Raw genomic sequence first — 17,152 nt, forward strand, 5'->3', positions numbered from 1 at the left:
CCATTTCAGCCCAACCCACTTTAAATGCTACATTCTTGTTCACAGCGCCAACATCCGTATTCATCAACTTTCCATTCAAATCCTGTGTTTGATCTTCCCAAACACGATTAGCCTCCATAACTGCAATATCTACCATATTACAGCAACTGACACTTTGATTTGCTGAGATTTTGGGATCAACGTGCTTTGAAATCGAGATCATGGGCTCATTATGGATAGCGTCATCAATGTCCTTCAAAATCTCCTTGAAATCTGGGATATGCTTCCGTGAATCACAGGCTTCCAGCTCATACCTCTGTTCGTCACCCACTGGCTCTCTCCCTTCACCGTTCACCTCCATCAACACTACCAATTCCTGAGTCAGTACATTCCGTCCGTCCCGGCCTTTCTGTCGTCAACTTATCGGTGTGCACCTCCGTGGAGGTATTGTGTTGTGGCCTCATTCTCCTCTGTTGGTCATATCCCTAAACCTCAATGACTGTCTTCTTCACATGGTTGAACTAAGGAGCTCTAATCCATGACCCAAATATTGTTCCTCTATCCATAGCGAACCTCAACTGCTCAGCCATAAATCATAGTCTTTGTCGTCATATGAAACAAGTCCACACCAGTAGCATATGTTTGGCAAACACTCGTACATAAACGCTGACCAACCGTCACCGGATTAATCCCATGAGATTTTCCTACCTCTGCATAGCGGTTTCGTAATATCGACCTTGACTTTAACTCTCATAAAGTTTCCTCCCTTCATTTCCCTGATATCCTTTGGCCAGCTCACTTTTCCAATTGTTTCTTCGATTATGAGCGTCGCTTCCACCATTAATAGCTAAAAAGGGAGGTTATGGATCTAAACCCAAAAAGTGGCTGACTTAAAAACTAAGTGATGGACTAGTTCCAACCCATTGTATCGCTGCAAGGCAACTAAATAGACTTCAAACACCCATGGTTGCCCTTGAAGTACTTTCTCCGCATCCACTTCCAACTCAAAGGCAACCGGTAGGACATTATCTTTGCCATCACAGACCTCAAAATTCCCCTTAGTTCGCCAAATAGGTCGGAAAGTCTTAGCCACCGCCTCCACGTTTACATTCCGATGAGTGAAAAATTTTGTTGCCAAAACAGTGCCCACCTTCTTTTTGTCTCGTGTTAGATCCACCTTTGACTCTTCTACCTTTGTCAACGAGAGATTCTTCCATCTAGACGTCAGGTCCTCCATCCTAGGACACTTACCACCCAAACTCCAAACGCGACGCAGAAATCAAAAGACAAAACCCTCCTAGTAAATGATGTTACTAGAGGGACCTCATCATCCTTCGTAAATGAAGGGAAACTCACTGCTATAGTAGAGAGAGTATGGGCACTACCCCCTGCTGAGAACTGTTGACTGTAGTTTTCGAAACTCAGAACTTGTAACAATAAATAAATTTTAGTTTCTTAAAAATTCCTTCATGTGTAACTTCACTAACAATAAATAAATTCAAATTGAAAAATTACAATTAACTCAAAATTTAAAAAAAAAAAAAAAAAAAAAAAAAAGCATCATCACACGTGCAGAGCGTCTATGATGAGACTAGTATTATTTTAATGAGTCACATGTTATAGTAAAAACTAATTGAATCATGTGAATGCATTGAGGAGGCCACTATTATACTGATATCATATGGCCTCTTTTTTAAAAAAACATTTCAACGGACACCTTACGATATACATCCTAGTCGTCTACTCCAGTCAAGAAAACACAACTTGTTAGGGGTGTGCATGGGTCGGGTTGAGGGGATTTTTTGACCCAACCCACTATGGTGGGTCAAAAAAAATTCAACCCAACCCAACCCATCGCATAAGTCCAACCCAACCCACATGGGTCGGGTTGGGTCGGGTTGAACCCATGGGTTTGACAATTTTATTATTATTATTATTATTATTATTATTATTATTATTATTATTAAATTGAGTAGAAAAAAATATAAATATTAATATATTAAAAAAACCTAAAGATTAGTATCAATGTAATTCCTTAAAGGCTCAACACTAATGACTAAACAACGATAGTAATTTATTAGGATTTGTGTGAACTAATTGGCTTTTATATAGGATAGGAAGAATTGGTTATTTAAAAAAATTTATTAATTATATAATATATTTTATATATATATATATATATATATTAAATTAGTATTAGTAGGAGGAATTGAGGAAATGTTGCTCTACAATTGGTTTTTTTTTTTTTAATTATTAAATATATAATATATATATATATATATTTAAATATATATATATATATATATAAGTGCCCTACAATTGATTTATAAAAAAAAAATTTATTAAATATAAAATATATTTTAAATATGGTGGGTCGGGTCGGGTTTGGCGGGTTGGTAATTTTATGACCCAAACCCAACCCGACCCGCTATAAATTTTTTTTTTCTAACCCAACCCAACCCACCAAGCCTTAAAAACTAACCCAACCCCCCAGGTTGGGTCGGGTTTGACGGGTCGGTGGGTTTTCTGCACACCCCTACAACTTGTGACCCTATTTACCGTTAGATTTCGTTGATTGAAATAAATTTTATCCATCCGATCCTCAAGACACGTACACAAAATCTATATGATTTTAACAACACTTAAACAGAACAACATTACTAAGGTTACTAGGGGCCGTTTGTTAACATTGTTTAAATAACAATTTTCAGTATTTAAACAAATTACATATATTTTTACACATTTTTTCACTCAAGCATATTTTCAAAAAATACAAACCTCAACTTTGTTGTGCTAAAAGAGAGAGACACAGAGGCGGTGAAAGAGAGAGAGAAAGTGGCAAATGGAGGTAATAATGATTTTTTGCTTTTAGGGCAAAGTACGTTGGTTCGCTGTTATAATTTTCGTATTTTGTTTATATATATATTAAAAAAAAATTGTATTTTGTAGTGTTAGGGTTTTGAAATTTGATGGCTTTAATTGATCCGTTAGGATTAGGGTTGGTGTGATTCTTTTGTTCTAGGCTTTTAAAACCACGCTGATTTGTTTATTATCCTCTGCAACAACAAATTATTCAATTAATTTTTGAAGTTGGCGTTAGTAATAGCCACTTGCTTTAGTTTAATCCGATATTGGATTGGATTTGTGCAAATCTGTAGGGAATTTAACCTAAAATCCCAACCTGTGAGAAACAAAACAAATAGAGAAAACACACGTCAAAGAAAATAATCACACGCACAAGACAATATTTACGTGGTTCGGCAATTTGCCTACGTCCACGGAGTTGCAGGGATTTCACTATTATCAGGGAAAATACAATAGTGCACAAGAACACTCTCAAGAAACCCAAATCCCAATTACACCCTAACACTCTCTCACATAAAAAAATAAGAATAGAAGCTGGCTGCCTCTCTTTTCTCTATTTTCTCTCATGCGGCTGCTCACTAGGTTAATTGGAATTTTCTTTTTCTTTAATCTCACGGTACATGGCTACACTTAATACAATATATATATATATATATATGTATATGTTAAAGTCGGCAGGAGCATTCCTTTTACAACTAGGATTCTATTTACGTTGACTTGGGCTTGGCAATTAAAGTCATACACACGGCCCATTTCAACAAATCTCCACCTTGACTTGAATTGATCAAACTACACGAGCAAACTTCTCCATTAGCTCCACCTTAGCCCTTAAGGGCTCACAAGCTGCAAACATTAGCCACAATCCTCCATAACACAGTCCCTCATCCCTGCAACTCATCCTCCTGTCCTCAAGCTAGAAGACCAATTGAAACTGCGCACAGCTTCAACTTTTCAATAGTGACACCCTTAGTCAACATGTCTGCTGGGTTCTTAGATCCACAAATCTTCTCAAGCATTACCAGCTTATCTTCAACAAGGTAACGGATAAAGTGGTATTTTGTCTGTATGTGCTTCGACTTTGAATGAAAAGCTGAATTTTTGGCAAGAAAGATTGCACTCTGACTATCACTGTGTAGAATGCCCATCTTCTGCTTCTTACCCAATTCAACTAAGAAACCATGTAGCCAAATCATCTCCTTTCCAGCTTCAGTTGCTGCAACATACTCAGCTTCTGTACTAGACAAAGTAACAATCTTCTGTAGATTTGAAGCCCATGATATAGCTGTACCACCTAGAGTGAAAACAAACCCAGTAGTACTTTTTCTACTATCAATATCACCAGCAAAATCAGCATCTACATAACCCTGCAGTTTCAAACTTGCACCTGTGAAGCAAAGACATGTATCTGATGAACCCTTCAGATATCTCAGAATCCACTTGACTGCCTCCCAATGCTGCTTTCCAGGCCTACTCATGAATCTACTCACAACTCCCACTGCATGTGCAATGTCTGGCCTTGTACACACCATAGCATACATCAAGCTGCCAATAGCTGAGGCATAGGGCACCTTGCTCATGTGGTCCCTTTCTTCTTCTGTCTTCGGTGATTGTTCTTTGCTTAGTTTGAAATGACTACCCAAGGGTGTGCTCACTGGTTTTGCTTCATTTATGTTGAACCTGCTGAGAACTTTCTTCACATACTCTGACTGTGAAAGCTTCAATGTACCATTAGCCTTGTCTCTAATGATTCTTATACCAAGGATTTGCTTTGCAGCTCCCAAATCCTTCATTGTAAACTGTTTGGACAATTGCTTCTTCAGATTATTAATCTCCTCAATGCTAGACCCTGCAATAAGCATATCATCCGCATACAACAGTAATATGATGTAAGAATTGTCAAAAGACTTAACATAGCAACAATGATCAGCTTCACATCTCTTGAACCCAATTCTATGCATAAAACTGTCAAATTTCTTGTACCACTGTCTTGGAGCTTGTTTTAGGCCATACAAGCTCTTTTTCAGTTTGCATACTAGATTCTCTTGTCCTTGAGTAATGAACCCTTTTGGCTGAATCATGTAAAGGTCTTTCTCTAAGTCACCATGAAGGAATGCTGTCTTCACATCTAACTGCTCAAGATATAAGTTTTCTGCAGCCACCATTCCCAGTACTAGTCTGATTGTTGACATCTTCACAACTGGAGAAAATATCTCTGTGTAGTCAATGCCTTCCTTCTGCTGGAACCCTTTAACAACTAATCTGGCCTTGTAACGTTTACTACCATCATGCTCATTCTTTATTCTGTATACCCACTTGTTGTGCAAAGCCTTCTTTCCTACTGGCAATTCAGTCAGTTCCCATGTCTGATTCCCCAACAAGGAATCAATCTCATCCTTCATGGCTAACTCCCATTTGCTTGAATTCTCATCTTGCAAGGCTTCATCATAACACTCTAGCTCACCACCATCAGTCAACAGGAGATAATTTAGAGTGGGTGAATAACGCTGTGGAGGTCTAATGTTCCTGGAAGATCTGCGGACTTCAGCTACAGGTGTACTCAGATCTACCTGTGAATTTACATTCTCCTTATCTTCTTCACCCTTTTTCTGGACAGTACCTTCAGTCAATTCATCTAAGTTGACAAACTCAGATTTCTTTTGATCTATCTCTGTAACATCTGACACTACAGTTGACCTGTCCTTGTACATAACCTGTCCATTAAATATCACATTTCTACTTCTGATGATTTTTCTGTTTTGTTCATCCCAAAACCTATAGCCAAATTTCTCATCACCATAGCCAATGAAAAAACATATTTTAGACTTTGCATCAAGTTTACTACGAGCATCAGAATCAATATGAACATAGGAAACACAACCAAAAACTTTTAAGTGTGAAAACTTTACCTCTTTACCGCTCCAAACCTCCTCAGGAAGTCTGAACTCCATGGGAACTGAAGGTCCTCGGTTTATCAGGTAAGCTGCAGTGCTAACAGCATCAGCCCAAAAAGTTTTTGGTAGTCCAGCATGCAACCTCATACTCCTAGCACGCTCATTGAGAGTTTTGTTCATGCGCTCAGCCACACCATTCTGCTGTGGTGTCCCAGGAATGGTCTTCTCCATCCTAATTCCCTGTGCAGCACAATACTCACTGAACCCTCCATCTATGTACTCTCCTCCATTATCTGACCTCAAACATTTTACTTTCAAACCTGTTTCTGTCTCAACCATGGCCTTCCACTTCTTAAAGGTTTCAAATACATCAGATTTATTTTTCAGAAAATAAACCCATACCTTTCTGCTTGAGTCATCAATGAAAGTGATGTAGTACCTTGAACCTCCAAGGGATGCAACTGGAGAAGGCCCCCACAAATCAGTGTGTACTAACTCCAATTTTCTAGCCTTCGGTGTCCTACCAGTTTTCAAGAAGCTCACCTTTTTCTGCTTTCCTAAGATGAAACTTTCACACATGTCAAAATCAATGGACTTCAATTCTGGTAGTTTTCCTTTTGACAGCAGCATCTTCATCCCTTTCTCACTCATATGACCAAGTCTGCGGTGCCATAGGCTTGTATTAATACTTGCATCAGCAACTGCAATTGTGTCTCTTGGACTTGAGGTCATGTACAGAGTACCAGTCTTCTTTCCACGAGCCAATACCCTAGCTCCCTTTGTAACCTTCCAAGTACCACCAACAAATAGTATTGCATGTCCTTCATCATCAAGTTGTCCAACAGAAATCAGATTCCTCCTCAGGTCAGGAATATGTCGAATCTTCTCCAGTAACCAAACAGGCCCATTGGGCAACAATATTCGAACATCTCCCATACCCACAACATCCAAGGCTGAACCATCAGCCAAATACACCTTACCAAAATCACCTGCAACATAATTCTGTATGATTTCTCGGTGTGGAGTGGTATGAAACGAAGCTCCTGAATCCAAAACCCAATCATCAAGTGGACTGTCTACTACAAGAAGTAATGCATCCTGTACCTCTTCTGTTACAGCATTAGCTGAATCATCTTCATTCTTCTTCTTAGGACTTTTGCATTGATTACTAAAGTGACATGTTTTCCCACAATTCCGGCATTGTACTTGTTGGCCTGATCTAGATTTACTTCTGTTCCGATTAGAGTTTCTGGATTTTGATCTGCCCCGATTTGAATTTCTGTTATTACTTCTGCCTCTTGTCTCAAGGTTTAGGGCAGAACCAGATCTTGAAGTTTCGCCTGCATCTCTTCGACGAATCTCCTCAGCCAGAATTAAATCTCGTATATCATTGTACTTGAGCTTTTCTTTTCCTGTAGAATTGCTTACTGCCATCCTCATTGCCTCCCAACTGTTTGGCAAAGAAGCCAAGACGATCAGAGCACAAATCTCATCATCAAAATCAATTTCTACAGACAACAATTGATTTGTGATAGTATTAAATTCATTCAGATGTTGTGCTACTGATGCATTCTCTGCCATCTTCAGATTGAACAGTTTCTTCATCAAGTGCACCTTATTGTTTGCTGACGGCTTTTCATACATACCGGACAAAGCCTTCATCAGATCTGCTGTGGTCTTCTCCTTTACAACATTGTGTGCAACAGACCTAGACAGAGTTAACCTGATAACTCCTAGTACCTGTCTGTCAAGAAGAGCCCATTCCTCAGCCTTCATAGCCTCAGGTTTTATCCCCAAAAGAGGCAGATGCAATTTCCTCCCATAGAGATAATCTTCAATCTGCATCCTCCAATACGCGAAGTCTGTGCCATCAAACTTTTCTATTCCAGACGTCTTTCCTGCTTCCTCTGCCATTGCTCTCACTTAAACCTAACCCTAGGCTCTGATACCAGTTGTAAGGAATTTAACCTAAAATCCCAACCTGTGAGAAACAAAACAAATAGAGAAAACACACGTCAAAGAAAATAATCACACGCACAAGACAATATTTACGTGGTTCGGCAATTTGCCTACGTCCACGGAGTTGCAGGGATTTCACTATTATCAGGGAAAATACAATAGTGCACAAGAACACTCTCAAGAAACCCAAATCCCAATTACACCCTAGCACTCTCTCACATAAAAAAATAAGAATAGAAGCTGGCTGCCTCTCTTTTCTCTATTTTCTCTCATGCGGCTGCTCACTAGGTTAATTGGAATTTTCTTTTTCTTTAATCTCACGGTACATGGCTACACTTAATACAATATATATATATATATATATATATATATATGTATATGTTAAAGTCGGCAGGAGCATTCCTTTTACAACTAGGATTCTATTTACGTTGACTTGGGCTTGGCAATTAAAGTCATACAACTAGGATTCTATTTACGTTGACTTGGGCTTGGCAATTAAAGTCATACACACGGCCCATTTCAACAAAATCCATGTCATATTAGGGTTTGTTGATGATTTCGTAATTAGATATGATCAAGTCCTTACTTTCTTGTAATTAGTGACATAATAATACCTTTTTTTTTTTTTGTTTTGTTTTGCATGCCTGATAATTATTGATTTTTCTGACTTTGTGGTACATTAAAGCAGTGATGAAGGTAGAGGATGAAGAAACCACGGAGTTGGAGGTCCAACTTCACAAGCGATTCAAGCACGACCCATCTCTACTGGCAGCAATGGAATCCAGCACAGAGCCTGTCACAGAGTCTGCAATGGAGCCCGTCACAGTGTCTGCAATGGAGTCCAGCACAGAGCCTGTCACAAAGTCTGCAATGGAGCCCGTCACAAAACCACCAATGACCATTTGGAAGTCCATGTAAAAATTGCTAATCCTTAAACTACTTTCACTTCCTTTTTAATTTTTAATTTTTGGTCTCATCTCACCGTAACGTTAAATCACCACTTATTTTTGGTTTTTTTGTTTTTTAATTTTTGCAAGACGGGATCGGGTATTGCGAAAATCAGATTTACCACTTGCTTCAGAGGAAGGTGTGAAGCCAAGTTAGCCAACTGAAATTGGATCATATTTTTCTATCTCTATCTCATCATCCTTTATTTAATTTTTTCAGGGTATGACAATGTACATATCTTTTATCCTGCCTGGACCAACAGTGACCGTCTTCTAATAAAAATTGGTCAGTCTGGACTTGATCTAAATGAGGTTGATAGGGAGTTTGCTAAACTGGTGCCACCACCACCACCAGAGGAGAAAACCAACCTTGTTCTTAGGATTTGCTTTTTTGACAAACGCCCGGTACGTACTATTTTCCACTTTGTCACATCACCACTTTCCTTTTTATGAATACATTCAGGAAAATTAATTTGATTATTCCTGCATTTTGGACATTAATTCTTGCGTATTGACATAGAGGCATTCATTTACATTATTGCTTTGCACAATTCTTCTAAAGATTTTAATGCCATAACATGATGAAATCTAACTTCTTTTTTTCTTTTTTCCCTAGGAAAAAGGCTATACCTTTGCTTGGGTTAGAGATTTCTCAAGTATGATTTAAATAAGATTTGTTGGTTTTCCTCACTTTTTAATTATTGTTATCGTAATTTCTAACTTAGCTCATATATTTTTGTTTCTTTGGTTGCCCCTCATTGAATATTTGTACCCTTTAGATTTTGATCTCTTGCATGATGATTATACTCTTCTTGACTTTGACGTGTGTTGGGTTTATTGTAGGTCGTTGGAATGCTGGAGAAGAAAGTTATGATTCTGGTGATGATGATTTGATTGATGATGAGGTTGAGGTTGATAAGGGTGACGTTGATGAGGTTGATAAGGTTGAGGTTTATGAGGTTGAGGTCGATGAGTTTGATGAGATTGAGGTTGATGAGGATGAGGATGATGATTTTCTGTATGCACTTAAATCTGATAGTGATGTTTTTGAGAGGGAAGATTATACTGTTGACAGATATTGCAACTTTCTCCGCACTTATGAGGGACGTTTAGCATTTCGCATCAGAAAAGAGATGTCGATGCGAACAGAGTGTAGGTACGTTTAGCAGAATCAAGTCCAGGAAGCATTAGTGGAGAGCTCTTTTGAAGGCCAAATTGCTAGGTTTACGACGGACAGATCATTGTCTTAGCTAACAGGAGTATGGAGATTTTATGTATTAAATGGTAGCAGTGCGGATGTTTAATATCTGAACTTAAAACATAATCTATGCCTCCCTAAATTTGTTTTCTTTTGTGTTTTGCACTCGTTTTCTTTAGCCTCAAAATTTCTGGGTATATACCTTCTCCTGCTTGAACGGTGGCTCTTTCTAGTTTGGTACGTGATCAATTATGAGTAGTTTTCTTATCTGTTGTGAACGATGAATTGAGTTCTTTTATTAAGAGGCCATTACTGCCAAATGCATTCTGATTGAGAATCATTATAAGGATTGCAACCTTTGAAACCCCACGGAGACACAGACATAACAAACACACATAGATTATAGCAAATTGGTTTATTCTACTATTGTGGTACTAAAGCAATAATTGAGGGAGAAAGAAACAGTCCCAGAGGACTTGCTTTGAACTTTTTTACACAGTTCTTGCGGCTTCTGTAACATGTCATTACGAGACTTTAAAAGAGGGGTAAATACGCTGCTTATTGCACACAAAGTTTGTGTATTCATTTGTCTGCAATAAGCAATATCGTGATTATTGAGTTTACTCAAACTATAGTGATGATGCCAATTACCACAAATGAAAATTCAAAAAGAAAGTTGAACCTACGTGGCAGAGATGCGGATTAAGTGGGCATTAGAATGAACTTTTTGTTGATTTGCTAAAAGTTGAAAAAAGTAGTCGTACCTAGATCCAGTAAAACTATAAAATAAATAAATAAACTTTACAAAAATAAATTAAAAAACTAAAAATCTGAAATAAAAAAGTTAATCCAAACACATCGTATAATATGAATTTAAAAGGTACTTACCCATCTCCATGTGCATGGAGTCTAGTGTGTTTTTGGCCAAAGGGGAATTTAGTTAATTAATGTATCAAAATCTTACAACTTTTGGGATTTATTTACTAAACAATGCAGTACACGTATAATGTCAAACATAAAATTTTACCTTTTAAACCAGTCTAATTGATAAATGGAAGCTGACAAAGATCAGAGGACCCTCTTAAGAGAACCATAGATGGTACATCAGCTCCCACTGTTTAGGAGATTTGTAACAAGATCAGGACCTTAGAAATTCTAAACCAAATATATGACACTGAAGGTTAAAATGACCTCATATTATGGTCAATACTACAAAGGGTACGTATGAACTACATGAATTCTTTGACGTCATTGCAAACAATATAACAATTAGGAACAGTGTGCCAACAAATGCCTCCATTGCAATTCTGTTTTCCATTATTGATCTTGAAGCCAGCACGACTGGCATTGGAATGAAGTATGACTAGCACGTGGATTAGAAGAGGAACAAATATATGTATGAAAGAAATGGCTGCAGAAAGAACAAGAAGATGTTAGAAACAAAGGCTTTGTAGCGGAATATAAACAATCGTTTTTTAGCATACCTCTTTTGACCTAAGCCATCCATTTTCAATTATGTGGTAGCATTGATTAATCACTATTAGTATAGTACCAAAGGAACTATACCTAGGTTTTTCTTTTCTGTTATATCCTTTTTGCCCAATAATTCTCCAATATGTGTGGTGCTTTAGCTGTGTGGACATCTATAAGCCTTGGTGAGTTTTGTTATCATTCATTAGTCATTGAGGCTGCCTAGACTAGTCACTTGGGATTATTTGTTTGCTACAGGAAAATATTTTTGGTCACAAACTATAGAAAAATGGACTGTAGCTATCAGATTCTTCCATAGTCCTCAACTTGCTTGTAATAAAAGTCAGAAATTTACGAGAACTTGTTCATTGTATTTTGTGCTTTTCATAGTTTTTTCTGAACTGATGTACCATTTCTAGTTCATTGTATTTTGTGCCTTTCATAGTTTTTTGAGTATAAGATACGCATTTGTAGCTCATCTTAAGCCATGACTATTGTGATCGCAGAAACTGCTTGAATTGACAATAGGCTGCCTGGATCTGCGGCTCAAGAATCAAGATACTCTATCCAAAATCTTTGAACAAACATCATTCTTTGCCACTGATTTGATGTCATTCAAGTAGTACTACACTGCATGTGCAACTGCATGGTTTTTGTAATCTCTTGTTCTACAACGTGCACAGAAATAAATGTGAGGCAAAAAAGAAAAGAAAAAAAGAGGCAGTTCTTGGCAAATTTAGTGATCTAAAATGCTATTAACCAAGACCATCCATAGCCATTGGCCATAACTACATGAAGTTGAACGGTAATTTGCAAATTCTATATATTAAACTTTGTGCCTCAAGACTTTTCTTAGCATAATTTGCTTAGACAATCTTTTATTAATCAAGAGACAATTAAAAGAAACCAAAAGAACATAACAACTAACAGCAAGCATATATTGCTCACAATTTTTATATGCTCAAGATTTTAACACTCTGCAATACTTTAAAAAATGACCGCAACCAACAGACCACCCCTTTCTTTCTCTCACACACACATTCATTTGGGCTGAATTCATGATGAGACAGCTTGAATGTACGAATACAAGTTATGTTCAACATGTTTTGGTTTTTGGAACTCAAATAGTATAATGTAGGATTAAGCAACAACAGAGTTACAAACACCCCTCTTTAAACCTTAATACATCTGTACTAAAGATAGAGAAGGAAAAAAACCAAAAAAACCAAAAGAATTACATCAAAGAGATCATTCACCTAGAAGGTGAGCTGCAGTTTTTACTTCCCCATTAGTCCAGCACAAGGAAACCTTCTCAAACTTCTTAGTTATTTGCTGGACATTTCTTATTGAGGTCTCGAGCTCCCAAGGCAAGCTTGTTGATCTTCTTATTTCGAGGGACTCTATACACTCTTTAGAGTTAAAAACTCCACAATGATCCTTTGGAGTTGTTGATGTTCTGCTAACTCTAGAGCCCACCTGATAGCTATGGCTTTATCAACAGCAGGGGAGCATAAAGGATTTTTTTAGAAGCAGCTTTACGAGGTCTTTCTTCCCAATTTCAAATGACTACCACCACCATAGTGTTGTTATGTTCAACTGCCGCATCACAAATAATCATATTGAGTCCTTCTGGTGGTCTTAACCATAGTAATGGTTGCTTGGTTCACTCCAAGGACAATTGGATCCATATCCCACCTCACTATGAAGAACATTAAATAGATTGATTTCTAACTATCATCTCTATTACATTTACTTTCCCTTTTGAAAATAGCACTTTGTTTCTCAACTCCCACATTGATCTTAAATCAGTCAAGGATGAATTGATCTTTAGGAATGCTTTTGTCCAACATTCCTAGAGGTGCAATAAAAATCCCTCTGAATAACATGGCAATTGGCAAAATAGCCCCATAATTTATAGGAGAAGGGATGCCTCCGCACAAAGGAGTCACAGTGACTAGGCTCGGGCAACTGTTTTCATCAAAAAGGTTTTAAAAGAATACAATATTAATTCCATATGAGAATCAAAGTGAAAGTCATTCATAGGAAGGCCCCAATCTAAACCAAACAAAACTGCTTCAGCCATAGGACCGTAGCGGAGCTAGTGCAGACATATTTCCTCCCTGTGCCATGAAGAGGACAGTAGAGAACAAAAAATCAATACCTCCCTCCTTCAAGCAAGCTCTGGTTGGCAAAATATTCATTACAAATCTCCACAAAAAAAATTTAAGCCGTTTGTGTAACTTTGATTTCAAAAAGAGTTTACATACCTCCATATTATTGTAATAGAACCTGTGGATTTGACTGGCCCCATAAGCTGATTTAACTGAAAAAGGCTCTTTTCTTATTCAGCACCCAAATTAACTTATCTTCCTAGTGGCTCATAGGAAGAGGTATTCTTCTAGTTGTTTGCACAGATTTCAATTCAAAAATTTCATTGAGTTTTTGCACATCCCACTCAGGTGTTTATGGGAAAATAAGGCTTGCCGTAAGCTATGGATACAAGTTATGTCAACAAAGGCCTAGTTGACTTCAAACCATACCTCGCAGTCATCCTAATCATTTAACCTAAATTGGGTCACTCAAATCATGATAGAATTGTCTGTGATTACGGGGGAAAAAGTCTTTGTAATTGAAAGATGTGGTTGCATAACTCTAAATTACATTTATAATGGCACAAAGGTAGCTAACACTGTTTACTTTTACAAAGAAGAGAAAATATGGTGATTACACTTTACAAAAACCTATACGCCAAATATATTATAACAATGGATGAGTTTTACCAACATATATGCATAACATATCTTGAAACAGAGATATTTTCTCTTTCACATGACCTAGTGTACATAAAAGATCAAGCACTTGCCTTGGTAAATAACAGGCAGAATCTTCAAATACAAGACACAGGGTGACACTTGGAAACCTACACTTAGTTATGGTTGTGAAGTCTCACTACTAGCATGTCAATGTTGAGGACATATACATAATCCTAAAACGATGGAAAACCTTGTAACTACTAACAGTTTTAAAAAAGTTCAGCTAGTACTCTATCAATTGAGTCACCCATTGCCTATGCAATAGTTTTTTCAAAAAAGTCTAGCTTAGTTATAATTTGATCAATCCACTTGCCTGTCAATTTGGTGATGTTCTGGCTTTCAAGTCAAATGCAAGTAGACAAAGACCTGATATTCTCAGGTTTGGTATTTGATGTAATACTGTCAACGTAGCACATAAAATTAATTTATCTCCATTTCTAATTCTGTTCCATATCAGACTGTGTTGTCCTGGTTTTCTTCATTAGGAATGCGATAGTCTAGCGCTTACACACAAGATCACCTTTTAGCAAAGCTTAAAAATTCTCATCCAAAATCTTATGGAATCCCATTCAGCAAGCTGATCCCAGGATTTTTTAATAACCCCTTCATCTTCAGACTCGACCTCAATGATTCAGCTTCCTGAAACCTACCAACTGATGCATGCACATCTGAAAAAAGCACAACTTGGTCGGATCCTTCTGGATCTTGCTCAAATATCCTGCTTGCTGCAAGTTCTGCAAGCCCTACATTTCCATGAAGAAGACATCCACTAAGCAAAGCTCTCCAAACATCTGGACCTGTTCCATCCAAAAATTTTCTGGCAAACACAATTGCATCAGGCAAGGAGCCTGCTCTTGAAAGCAAGTCAACTACACACCCATAATGCTCTCGGCTTGGCCTTATTTTATTCTCTTCACCCATTTGATTGAATATCAGTAGACCATTGTCCACTAAACCTGCATGACTGCAAGCACTCAAAATGCTCTGGTAGGTTGCACTATCAGGACCTTCCTCACAACTCCTCATCTCATAGTAGAGAGCAATTGCAGTATCTCCATCACCATTGATCCCATACCCATTTATAATTGCATTCCAAGAGATTACATCTTGAAGATAACCCATCTCCTTAAAAACAGTGTGAGCAAGTTCCACAGTCCCACACTTTGAGTATGTTGATATGAAACTGTTCTGAACCGGTCTATGCAAGGAGACACCAGCCTCAAAGCAAAACAGTGGAGCTGCTGGAGTTCTAAAGCAGCAAGTCCACCAGAAGTAGTTGAAGCACTAACCGACATTGTTGGATGAAGGAAAAAGTTTTCCTCTAGTCTTACTTCAACTAAGAGATTCAAAGCCTCTCTTGGGCGTCCATTCTGTGCGTAGCCCAAAATCATTCCCGTCCATGAAACTAAACTCTTTTGAGATGTTTGATCAAAAACAGTTCTAGAAGAATTCAAGTCACCACACCTGGAATACATTGCAATTAGAGAGTTCACAAGAGTGAGCTCAGAACCAAATCCACAAACAACAGCTTGAGCATGGACTTTTCTGCCTCTCTTCAAATCCCCAATGATTGCACAAGCTGAAATGAGATTCATGATAACCAGTGTGTCATGACTGATCCCACCATACCTAATTCTGCTGAAAAGCTCTAGTGCATCAGAGGCATATTCAAGATCAATCAACAAACCTATCATTGTTGTCCAACTGATAACATTTTTGCATTCCATCTCATCAAATATTTTAGCTGCAGCATCTAAATCCAACAAACTTGAGTACATATCAAGAACTGAATTATTGATGGATACATCCAAAACAAGAGGAACTTTAACAATGAAGCCATGAACACATTCACAAAGCCTTTGTGACTCCAAACCAATGCAACCCCTCCTAAGAGTTAACATCGAAGTGCATTAGGTACCAAACCAAACTTCCGGAACTGGTTAAAAACTACAAGGCCCTCTTCAAAGAGTCCATTACGTACAAACCCGGCTACCACTGCATTGCAGGAAATCAAACCCGGGTTCTTCATTCCCTCAACTACTATTTATGAATTAATCATACTTCCACACTTAGCATACATATCTAACATAGCTGTACCTACAATCATATCAGACTCTAACCCAGTTTTAACAACCAGTCCATGAATGGATTGTCCAAGCACCAAGCTTTGCAAGCCTGCAGTGCCAACAAGCACACCAACAATGGTGAAAGAATTCGGAGCCAAACCAGAAATTCGCATATGGGAATATAAATCAATGGATTTTTTGTGGAACCCATTTTTAGCATAGCCATGAATCATTATAGAATATGAGACAACATCTCTGTCAGGCATATTGTCGAACAGGTTCTCTGCATCTGTAATCCTTCCGAATTTCGAGTAGTTGATTAAGAGTTTGGAAGAGTCACGTGGGTCAATGCTTGGACAATAACGTTGTGATGTAATGGAAAAGTTTTTGAATTGCAGAGTAGCAACTGAGATTCTCTTAATCTGATTTAAGATCATGAATCACGTAGAGTTGCTTTTGATTTTTAGCATGTTTTGAAGAAATGGATGTTAATGTTGCTAATAAAATGTAAGTTCAGGCAATGGGCTTATTTGAGACTTCGGCCTGGCCTAGTATTTTGTCCGACATGTGGGGTTGGACCAATTAAGGGCCTCGGCCAGTCCAAAGCTCTAAGCCCATTAATGTGTAGACTTGAAGTGAAAACTGTATCCCTCGGCCCAAAGGAAAAAAAAAAAAAAATTAGAAAAGGTAGATTAATGGAGCCATAGAAAGAAGGGTTTGAATTTAATAAGAATGGAGTGTAAAATTCTGTTTTACACATCTAATAAAAGATTGTCATGTCAGTATATTTTACTTAATGAAAAATACATCCTATCACAACCTAATAACATCTCAATTAATGTTAGGGATAATACGCAAAGTAATAATAGAAGAACAAGATTAACACAAAAGACAAAAAAGAAATAGATAGTTTTTGGAGGCACAAAATTGTTATTCTCAGACAATATTTGTCTCCACACTCTTG

The 17,152-nt window shown here is 37.7% G+C and overlaps 1 protein-coding gene and 1 pseudogene across 1 annotated transcript; one reads left to right on the forward strand and one right to left on the reverse strand.

The window, feature by feature from the left end:
- The first annotated feature begins 2,718 nt into the window (after window positions 1-2,718).
- LOC126697699 (uncharacterized) lies at window positions 2,719-9,989 on the forward strand. Its single transcript, XM_050394779.1, has 6 exons — window positions 2,719-2,827; window positions 8,383-8,608; window positions 8,732-8,781; window positions 8,862-9,046; window positions 9,258-9,297; window positions 9,485-9,989. The coding sequence occupies exons 2-6, from the start codon at window positions 8,385-8,387 to the stop codon at window positions 9,805-9,807; spliced, it is 822 nt and encodes a 273-aa protein (XP_050250736.1). The 5' UTR covers window positions 2,719-2,827; window positions 8,383-8,384; the 3' UTR covers window positions 9,808-9,989.
- Window positions 9,990-12,293: 2,304 nt separating this feature from the next.
- On the reverse strand, window positions 12,294-16,663 carry LOC126697700 (pentatricopeptide repeat-containing protein DOT4, chloroplastic-like; annotated as a pseudogene).
- Between the last annotated feature and the right edge of the window lie 489 nt (window positions 16,664-17,152).

Source organism: Quercus robur, chromosome 8, assembly GCF_932294415.1.
Source record: "Quercus robur chromosome 8, dhQueRobu3.1, whole genome shotgun sequence".
NCBI lineage: Eukaryota > Viridiplantae > Streptophyta > Magnoliopsida > Fagales > Fagaceae > Quercus > Quercus robur.

Excerpts from the sequence above, each read along its gene's own strand:
- LOC126697699 (XM_050394779.1), top strand. The coding sequence starts at position 8,385 with ATGAAGGTAGAGGATGAAGAAACCACGGAGTTGGAGGTCCAACTTCAC. Across the intron at positions 8,609-8,731 it reads ATGACCATTTGGAAGTCCAT|ACGGGATCGGGTATTGCGAA; the intron begins GTAAAAATTGCT and ends AATTTTTGCAAG. Across the intron at positions 9,047-9,257 it reads GCTTTTTTGACAAACGCCCG|GAAAAAGGCTATACCTTTGC; the intron begins GTACGTACTATT and ends TTTTTTCCCTAG.